Genomic DNA, 10,739 nt, shown 5'->3' with positions numbered 1-10,739 from the left:
CCCAGATCTATGCCTCCTCACAATTCTATCACGGATATATATGGACAGTTCCTTGAATTTCATGGTAGAGTTTCTGCTCTGACATGAACAGTCAACTATGGGACCCTATATAGAAAGGTGTGTTTGTTTCTAAATCATGTCCAATCAATTGAATTGGCCACAGGTGGACCCCAAGCAAGTTATGGAGACATCTCGAGGATGATCAAATGATATTGGATGCACCTGAGCTCAATTTGGACCGTCATGGCAAAGGTGTTGAATACTTATTGACTCAAGACATTTAAGCTTTCTCATTTTGATTATTTTGTAAAAGTTACTAAAAAACTACTTTCTGAAAGCACTGTATATTGTCCAGGATACATACATGTACAATATGTGAACGTTCTGAACAATTTGGTATGACTTGCACAGGTTTGGCCATTCATTTCAATTTCTTCCTTTTCACTTAAACCCTGTCTTCTTCCATCAAATTTGGAGAACGTTTCAGATTTCTAACTCAATACTTATTTAAAACGTAGTTCCTAACTTTGCACGTTCAAGGAATCCCAACCCTCTTTCTTATTTATTTTGAAATTCCACCAATTTTAACTTCCGAATTATTGTCTTTGAGATCATCGCACTTTTCAGCTTCAATCTCTACTTTTAACCTCTTCTATTTTTTTTTCATCCTTTCTTCTTTCTCCATCTTGGGTAATGAATGCTTAAACAGGGACAAGTGCTGTGAATGAAAGGAAGTCTCAGATCAAAGAATTTCATAGTTTCAGTTGCTGTACATTTCACCCAGGTAGCAGCACCTGTGCATTTCACACAAGTCATAGCAGTGATATGGGGAAAACGTTTTTTTTCCCAAGTAATGTACAGCTGAGTGAACTGATTTCCTAATCATAAGCTTGCAGGAAAACCGCAAGGCAGGAAAACCGCAAGGTTCCTCAAAATTTTCCATGAATCACTATGGCTCAAAATATGAATGTCAATATTTCCTTCTGCCCTCCCACCTCCTGCAACGTTGCACACCATGAAGCAACACAGGAAGGGAGGGGTGGAGAGAGTGGTAAAGAGAAAGTCATAAAGAGAGAGAGAGATAGAGAGAGATAGGAAGACATATGTTTTGAGAGAGAGAGAGAGAGACAGAGACAGAGACAGAGAGAGACAGAGACAGATCTCACAGGCCAGTGCAGAAATGGAGAAGAATGGCTATGCATCGGAAAATGAAGACAACGAAGGTAGTTTAACTTGTTTTACATGTCTGTACTCTCTTCTTCGCGTTGCTATTTCCATTCCGACATTGTTCCTTTTTACATTTATTATTACCTGGTTTGTACATCTAAGGCTCATGTCTCTAACTTACACGTGTGACTTGAGAAATTGCACGCTGAGTTCATTGCAATGATACCTCATCAATTGAACGACAGGGTGTCCACAAAGTCGCGCATCATAGACAAAGCATTTATTTGTAAGGTTGGCTCCATCAGTTGCTCGAAATGTGTCCCACCAATCTCAAACACAGGTTTGTAAACGGAAAAGCAGGTTTCTCTGAATGTTCTTCAACATATCCGGGCTAATTGTTGAATTAAATAGTTTAATTTCCGATGATAAATAATCAATGAAATCATTTCCTATGATGCGCGACTTTGTGGACACCCTGCAGAACCAGTATGATATTCCAAGTGACAGTAAAAAAAATCCACTTCTTCAAAAAATCATCCCAAGGTGCACTGTAAGTAAGTTACCGGCATATTCTGATCTTTTTATCTGATATATATATATATATATATATATATATATATATATTTATATATTATATTATATATATTTATATATTATTATATATATTCTTATATATACTTATAGCTTATATATATTTTATCTTATATACAGTCACGTGAAAAAGTAAGTACACCCCATGTAAAGTTTTGACTATTTCAACATATTTCAACATACAGCTATTTGATCTTCATTTCAACAATATTGACAGATAAAGGTGATATAATATAACAAATATCATGAAACATTTACATTTTGTAGTCCATTGTATAATTTAAATAAACATAAATGCAAATTTCGCATGTGGAAAAAGTAAGTACACCCTTGGCTCTAATAGGTGGTATTGCCCCCTTTGGCAGAAACAACCTCAAGTCGGCGTTTCTTATAACTGTCTACCAGTCTCTGACATCGACTGGGGGAAATTTTTGCCCACTCCTTCATGCAGAATTCTTTCAGCTGTGCGATGTTTGAGGGGTTTCTTGCATGCACACCTCGTTTCAAATCCCCCCACAACATCTCGATGGGATTTAGATCCGGGCTTTGACTTGGCTATTCCAGAACCCTCCATTTCTTTCTTTTCAGCCGTTCCTTGGTGGATTTACTGGTATGTTTAGGGTCATTGTCATGTTGCAAGGTCCACCTTCGGTTGAGCTTCAACTTTCTGACAGATGGCCTCACATTATCCTCAAGCACCCTCTGGTACAATGAAGAATTCATAGTGGATTCTATGATGGTGAGCTGCCCAGGCCCTGATGCAGCAAAGCTGCCCCAAACCATAATATTTCCACCACCATGCTTTACAGTTGGTATCAGGTTCTTGTGGTCAAATGCTGTCTTTGGTTTTCGCCAAACATATCTTCTGTTGCTGTGGACAAATAGCTCTACCTTTGACTCATCTGTCCAGAGCACATTGTTCCAGAAGTGCTGGTCTTTGCCAAGGTGTTCATTGGCAAACTTTAGTCTTGCCCTGATGTTCTTTCTGGACAGCAAAGGGTTCCTCTTGGCACACCTCCCATGTAGATCAAATTTGTGCAGCCTCTTTCTAATGGTAGACTCGTGCACTTTGACATCAACAGTGACAAGAGCTACCTGTAGGTCCCGTGATGACATTCTGGGGTTCTTAGAGACTTCTTTCAGCATCTTGCGGTCTGCTCTCGGGCTGAACTTGCTGGGGCGGCCTGGCCTGAACAAGTTGGCAGTTGTTTGGAATCTTCTCCACTTGTAGATGATCTTTCGGACAGTCGAATTATTGATTTCAAATTGTTTGGAGATCTTTTTAAATCCCTTCCCAGACTCGTCGGCATCTATAACCTTCTTTCTGAAGGCCTCAGAGAGCCCTTTTGATCGAGGCATGGTGACGCCGCACACTTCAACAACAAAGAGCAAACCAAACTAAATGTTTGAGGTTTAAATAAGACAGGTTCCTCCAAGATCCTCTCTAACGATGTTCTAATCATTTGCACCTCAGCTGGTGCACCTGGTTCTAATTTTAGGTATTTGAAGTAGTGATAAATGTAGGGGTGTACTTACTTTTTCCACATACGAAATTTGCATTTATGTTTATTTAAATTATACAATGGACTACAAAATGTAAATGTTTCATGATATTTGTTATATTAAATCACCTTTATCTATCAATATTGTGGAAATGAAGATCAAATAGCTGTGTGTTGAAATATGTTGAAAAAGTCAAAAGTTTGCATGGGGTGTACTTACCTTTTCACGTGACTGTATCTGCATGTATATCTGTGCAGTGTCTGTGTTGTCCTGTGTTGTCACTGAACTACTCCCTCAAACTTTTGTGAAATCCTACCAAACTTCTGGTATGCACCTATCTCTCCCGTCGGTATGACCTAAGGGTATTTTTAAAGAAAAATGTTCAAATGTTTTGGGGGGGGAGGGGGAGGGGGGATATTTTTTTGGAAAAAATTGTTTTTTTTTTCAACTCAACTTCAACTTCAATTGTTTATAAAATGTAATATCATGTATATTACAAATGCATTTGTGCATTATGATTGTTTGAATTATGATTGGTGTGAACCATGACAAAACAGCAACTCAGGTACAGTCATTTATCTATATATCTACATATCTGGGCAGTGTCTGTTGTCACTGAACTACTCCCTGAAACTTTTGTTTCCGTGGTTGTGAAGTGTTTATAAAACGTGGTGGTGGTCTTGAATCACGTGGTGGTGAGGTATTTTGAATTACGTGATGGTGAGGTGTTTTGAATTACTTGGTGGTGAGGTGTTTTGAATTAGTTGGTGATGAGGTGTTTTGAATAACTTGGTGGTTTTATGAATTACGTGGTGGTGAGGTGTTTTAAATTACGTGGTGGTGAGGTGTTTTAAATTACGTGGTGGTGAGGTGTTTTAAATTACTTGGTGGTGAGGTGTTTGAATTACATGGTGGTAAGGTGTTTTAAATTACGTGGTGGTGAGGTGTTTTAAATTACGTGGTGGTGAGGTGTTTAAATTACGTGGTGGTGAGGTGTTTAAATTACGTGGTGGTGAGGTGTTTTAAATTACTTGGTGGTGAGGTGTTTAAATTACGTGGTGGTGAGGTGTTTTAAATTACGTGGTGGTGAGGTGTTTTAAATTACGTGGTGGTGAGGTGTTTTAAATTACGTGGTGGTGAGGTGTTTTAAATTACGTGGTGATGAGGTGTTTTAAATTACTTGGTGGTGAGGTGTTTTAAATTACGTGGTGGTGAGGTGTTTAAATTACGTGGTGGTGAGGTGTTTTAAATTACTTGGTGGTGAGGTGTTTTAAATTACGTGGTGGTAAGGTGTTTTAAATTACGTGGTGGTGAGGTGTTTTAAATTACGTGGTGGTGAGGTGTTTAAATTACGTGGTGGTGAGGTGTTTTAAATTACTTGGTGGTGAGGTGTTTAAATTACGTGGTGGTGAGGTGTTTTAAATTACGTGGTGGTGAGGTGTTTTAAATTACTTGGTGGTGAGGTGTTTTAAATTACTTGGTGGTGAGGTGTTTTAAATTACGTGGTGGTGAGGTGTTGTGAATTACGTGGTGGTGAGGTGTTGTGAATTACGTGGTGGTGAGGTGTTGTGAATTACGTGGTGGTGAGGTGTTGTGAATTACGTGGTGGTGAGGTGTTGTGAATTACGTGGTGGTGAGGTGTAATCGTCCCAAACTTCTAGTCTGCACCTACCCCTCCCCTATGTATGTGCTGTGGTGTTCTTTCTTGAAAAAAAAACATTCAACCTAAATCTTCAACCTAAATCGCCTATAAAAATGTAATATCATAAACATTTGTGCAAAGTAATTGTTTGTATTATGATTGGTGTAAATCATGACAACACAGCAACTCAGGTACAGTCATTAGCCTCAGCTAAAATAAGCCCGTTCTGATATATCTCAGATGTTTTATCTTATAAATAGTGAGCAAAACTATCTGCAGAAAGAAAAGCTCGGTTTCTGTGACATGATTCTGTGCGAACGAGAAGGTTGCATTGGAGGAGAGGTCAAGGTATTTTCCTGGAAGATTATAGAAGAAAGATATTCCATGTCCTTTTTTGAAATGGTCGATAAAATTTTGTTGAAGCAACTTTTGCCATTATGTCATTAATGAAATATGTTCAAAACGATATTAATCCAAATAGTCATGGATGCTATGAGGGTTCAGGTTAGAAAACTCATTTACATTCAACTGTAAAGTTATTTGTGTGATTAAAAAGGATGTCCAACTTTTTTATTTGATCATGAACAAAAATTAATAAATACTTTTTTTTTACATCGAAATTGAAAGTCTATTAGAGTACGCAACTGATAAAATGGCTAAAAACACTCAACTTTCTTTGGAAAGGTGTTCAACAAAGGCCTCAAGTGCTTTGCCAAACTTCAGAACTTGGAATTTTATTGGAATTCTTTGCTTTTATTTTTGGGGCTTATTAAAACCTCGTCTCTGCTACATCACGACAATGTAACCTCCTATTCTATGTCATATTTGCATCTTCCTTAAGTGTGTTTTCCTTCTTGCCGCACACACTATAATTCCAGTTGAAACAGATGGTCCTTCAAACGAGTCTACGGTGAAACGACTTGCCCGACGGCTTCGTGTTCAAGCTGAAAGTCTTCGTCAATGCTTCGTAAGCATGATTATTGATACTTATTGTTTGATCGCTAAAATCTTAATTACAACTTCGTAGTAAAGTATAAGGATTCTTTCTTTGGATATAACATGGCTCTTAGAAAAGTGAAATGACAGTGCTTGCGATGAGAGGTTAACAAATTGTCTTGGGAGTGGTGGAGAACAAACAGACTTTGGTCACGTCGTAAGATGGGGAGAAGGAAGTGCGTTGTGGTGAACCACCACCCTGAATAATCGAGTGCAGCATAGGATCCCACAAACATGTGGAGATGATTCCAAAGGCAGGAAAGAAAGTGAGGACGTACACCTGGAGGTGAGCTTCAAATGGAAGATAACCAAGCGGTCAGTTAATCGATGAACGTATTCTGCAGATGTCCGAAAGAGCTGGCATGGCTCACTGGGCCAGATGAAAGGTGTTAGGAAACCGAGACTCCATCAACATTTGTTTTTCTGCTAGGTCCTGTGCTTCGGTCTCTTGATGTGTCGATCGTATAAAAATCTGTAATCTTTGTTGTCTTTTGCCTCTCATACTTTCCTCCTGGATCTGCAGCTGCAGTACACACCCGTTCCCTCTTGCGGACCCTCGCCGCGCGTTCCCAGGAGCCCCCGTTCTCCTCACACCCTACTCCACTCCATTGCCGAGGACTCGAAAGGATTCCAGCAGCGCTTTCGGAAGCTGTTATCGAGTCAAGAGCTGGCTCATGGCAAGATACTTCTTCAAGCTGTCTCCTCCGTGAATAAGACTCTCATGGAGATGGAACAAGTAGCACTGGCTGCGGTATTGATACGAGTGGAGAATACTGTCTAATGTGCATTTTGTTCGTTAGTTTGTCTGACTCAAGCTGCATGTCTGTCTCCAGCATAAGGCTAAAACGTGAACCGTAATAATGTGGCATTTAATATTGTTTGTACCCTTGTTTCTCTGTTACCCTGTGTTGAGGCTTTCCATCATGTTTTTATGAAATATAAAATTATCTTCATGGTGCGGAGATTGGCAATGTTACAGTCTTTTGGCTGAATTTCGGCCATGTTGTTTGGGTGTGGCCCTCAATAATGGCCCAATGTTTACCTCCATACTTACTTTGCAACAGACTTTGAAAAGAAAACACTTTGTCCAAGATGCAGCCAGGTGTGAAAGGACAGACTTTGTGATTGCAATGCACATAGTAGAGGAATTCAACTGATCTATTTAGGAGGAAGGGTGAGGTGCCACGTTATGCCATTGGTTATGAATGATGTCGATTCATGGAGTTTTGTTGAGCCAATTCCCAGTGAATGGCAAGGTGGCAGGTGAAATCACGACAGATTGATACGAGGTTTGGGATTTCTGGGGAATAATGGATTCATGCCAGGAGAAAGAATGGCCTAGAACTCAAGACATGTGGAGCAGCAGTAACCTTTGGGAGAGACAGGTGATGCGAGAATGTATTTGAGGTCCATTCTTTTAGAGAAGGGGTGAAATTGGGAGCCTCCACAACTGGAGTTTTCCGTTCGCCTTTATGGCCCAGTAAAAATTTGAGCTGGGCCCATGTGGCAATTCTAGTGAGTCTTCTTGGCCAAAGTGGCCCAATACAACAAAAGCAAATGTCCACCAAAGCCCATTAAATGATACTCGGCCGACATGGCCTTCACTCTGGTGTGTTTTTTGGCATTTATGGGCCAAGAAAAATAGCATAAACGCAGGTGGCATAGCTGGCAATGGCATGGCTGACAGAGACAGGTGAGTGGCATCACTGGCAGGCAAGTCAAGTGAGTAGCTGGCATATGGAATGAGCCGGCAGATTATGTTGGTCTTGGCAGAAGCGTATGGTAGCAGCAGGTAGGCAGGTAGGATGGCTGCCTTTGGCCCTAACCTATCCTAACACCTACCTGCTCACTAACTGGCGCTACTGCACTGAGCTAACTGGGGCAGCATCTATCGACCTACTGGGCAATGGGGGCGACTCGATGTACCGCACCCTCTAGTCGACCTTCCATCTCGACTGGGCAATGGGGGCGACTCGATGTACCTCACCCTCTAGTAGACCTTCCATCTCGACTGGGCAATGGGTGCGACTCGATGTACCACACCCTCTAGTAGACCTTCCATCTCGACTGGGCAATGGGGGTGACTTGATGTACCGCACCCTCCAGTAGACCTTCCATCTAGACTGGGCAATGGGGGTGACTCAATGTACTGCACCCTCTAGTAGACCTTCCATCTAGACTGGACAATGGGGATGACTCGATGTACCGCACCCTCTAGTAGACCTTTCATCTCGACTGGGCAATGGGGGCGACTCGATGTACCTCACCCTCTAGTCGACCTTCCATCTCGACTGGGCAATGGGGGCGACTCGATGTACCTCACCCTCTAGTAGACTTTCCATCTCGACTGGGCAATGGGTGCGACTCGATGTACCACACCCTCTAGTAGACCTTCCATCTCGACTGGGCAATGGGGGTGACTTGATGTACCGCACCCTCTAGTAGACCTTCCATCTAGACTGGGCAATGGGGGTGACTCAATGTACTGCACCCTCTAGTAGACCTTCCATCTAGACTGGACAATGGGGATGACTCGATGTACCGCACCCTCTAGTAGACCTTTCATCTCGACTGGGCAATGGGGGTGACTCAATGTAGCTCACCCTCTCGTAGACCTTCCATCTGGAATGTGGTAGCGGTAGTGCCAGTCCAGTGCGCACCCCCCTCCTTTGAGTCCCCTTGATCCCTCATTGCAATTTTTGAATTTGGCGCCAAAGTAATGCACCTAGAAATTTCGCTTTGAGGAGGGCCTGCTTTCCTCTCGTGGGGCAATAACCAGACAACGAAGGCGGCTGGAATCGCCCAATATGGCAGAGATTCATATTGTGCATTTCTTGGACAAGTTCAAGTTTGAACTAAATATGAGAAATATATAATTTAAATTAGTCCAGGACTATATTGACTCACACTGCGGTCACATGACAGTATGGTTTCGAGCCCTCTGGGGTGGTGTATTGCACTCCCATTGAGTGCAGTGTTGTACTTTGTACCGCATTTCTGTAACAGTTGTAACTATAGATATTGATGCCAACTGTGCGGAAGCATTTTTAATGGAATTACGTGACCATTTATCGCAGGTGTTGATGAATCAACTTGTAACTCGATGCGCATTTATGCAATTGCAGACGGGTGATGTACCTGACAGCATGATGATTGAAAATCCCACGGATCCAGAGAAAAGCACCTTAAACTTTGCTCAGTGGAATCAAGTTTCACAACTGGTCAATGATCTGGATAACTTTGGGAAGAGAATCGTGGATGCGTTGTAGTTGTCCGCAAACAGACATTGATCCGCAGTTCTTCGTTCTGGAAACCATTCACTCACCTACACTGGTGTCCATTTATTTATTTACCATTTGAGTTTGACAAACAGACACACTGACCGGTTGCCAGGTACATATGTACCCTGTTTCCTTCATGATGATGAAATGGTGGGTGTTAATGAACTGCAGGAACCACATTGATTGTGCAACGTCCAGGAACGTTCAGGGAGAATGATTCTTTGAACTTGATTGTCATCTTTTTCTTGTTTGGCTTGAGCTGTGGATAAAGTAATAAATGGGTGGGAAGAAAAAAACAAAAAACAAAAAACAAATGGAGATCAATAGAGATGGAGTAAAACTGAATGAGGCGAAGGAATGTGAAGATGGGAACAAACTTCACAACTTACTAACATTTGATATTTACATTTGTTATACTATTCACATGATTGTTTTATTCACTTAAATTGTTTCGTTTTTATCATTAAAGTTTTGGGGTGAGTTACTTCTACATTTTACTTTTTAGTTACTTCTAAATGACGTTTTCATTATATGGTGAAATATCATGATATGCCAATAAATATTATAATAAATTTTGGCACAAGTATGATGGATTCATCAGCCTCTGCGTGTGTATGTTGGCTTCCTTTTCTAATAATGTAATTCTCATTCTAAGACTTTATTTTGGAGGAAAGTACTAGATACACATTCAACTATTGTAGGGTTTGGTTCTACAATTGGTGCCCCAAATTTTTAATGGTACCCCAGAGGTCCTTAGACCCCTAGGAGTACTAAACCACTATTTAGGGCTTTTGTTTTGTTTTTCTTCCTTCCCTGCCAATTTCCGGGCTGTATTTCGGAACCAGCTCGGACTTTCGGAATGAAATTTTGCCTCAACAATGGTAATACAGAATATGTAGATTTGACATTCTTTTGACCTTGACCTAATTTTAAGGTAATTAATTCTAGACTATCAGAATACCCGCCCTACGGGAGATCTTGTTCCAAGCATGCAACACATTTTTCTGCCATGGGATATTTTCTGCTGACACAACTGCTTTGACTTGAAAATTCTTGCTGATTTCCTTTGGTAATATTGCTCTTGCTGATTTCCATTCAACTTATGTGGCCTTGGTTTTTGAGGCATCTCAATTTTCCAGAAACAAAAAAAACCATCAACCGTCACCCAGGCTAACAATAGCTACAACAACCCACACCATCCCTCCACAATCCCCCTTCAACCGTCACCCTAGCTAACAATACCCATGACCATGCCAAATCCCTCACCCTACTCCACCATCCCCTCACAGTCCTCCATCAAAAATCACTCCAGCTAACAATGCCCACGACCACCCCACACCCCTTCCACTCCACACCCCTTCACCCTCACCCCCCTTCACCATATCGGAATCCGAGCTCTCAATGCACCGTTTCTCTATGTACCGTCACCAGCATTATCACGGTGAGTTCGCAATGTAACGTCACTGGCAAACTCGTGTTTTATACCTCTTACCCCCCTCCCCCTTCCCGTGCCTCCTCCCCCCAAGCCCTCTCCCTCCCACAGATCTCCCGATGTCCCT

General features: G+C 41.5%; 1 protein-coding gene across 1 annotated transcript; it reads left to right on the top strand.

Moving 5' to 3' along the window:
- The first annotated feature begins 993 nt into the window (after nucleotides 1-993).
- Nucleotides 994-9,773, top strand: LOC144892672 (uncharacterized). The gene is made up of 4 exons (XM_078780685.1): nucleotides 994-1,223; nucleotides 5,782-5,870; nucleotides 6,423-6,650; nucleotides 9,025-9,773. The coding sequence occupies exons 1-4, from the start codon at nucleotides 1,181-1,183 to the stop codon at nucleotides 9,166-9,168; spliced, it is 504 nt and encodes a 167-aa protein (XP_078636811.1). The 5' UTR covers nucleotides 994-1,180; the 3' UTR covers nucleotides 9,169-9,773.
- The last annotated feature ends 966 nt before the right edge of the window (nucleotides 9,774-10,739 follow it).

Source organism: Myxine glutinosa, chromosome 6 (assembly GCF_964187855.1).
Source record: "Myxine glutinosa chromosome 6, kmMyxGlut1.1, whole genome shotgun sequence".
Classification (NCBI taxonomy): Eukaryota; Metazoa; Chordata; class Myxini; order Myxiniformes; family Myxinidae; genus Myxine; species Myxine glutinosa.
This window is presented reverse-complemented; position numbering and strand designations above follow the sequence as displayed.

Coding starts and splice junctions, on each gene's coding strand:
- LOC144892672 (XM_078780685.1), top strand. CDS start 1,181: ATGGAGAAGAATGGCTATGCATCGGAAAATGAAGACAACGAAG. Junction 5,871..6,422: donor AAAGTCTTCGTCAATGCTTC/GTAAGCATGATT, acceptor CTGGATCTGCAG/CTGCAGTACACACCCGTTCC. Junction 6,651..9,024: donor AACAAGTAGCACTGGCTGCG/GTATTGATACGA, acceptor ATGCAATTGCAG/ACGGGTGATGTACCTGACAG.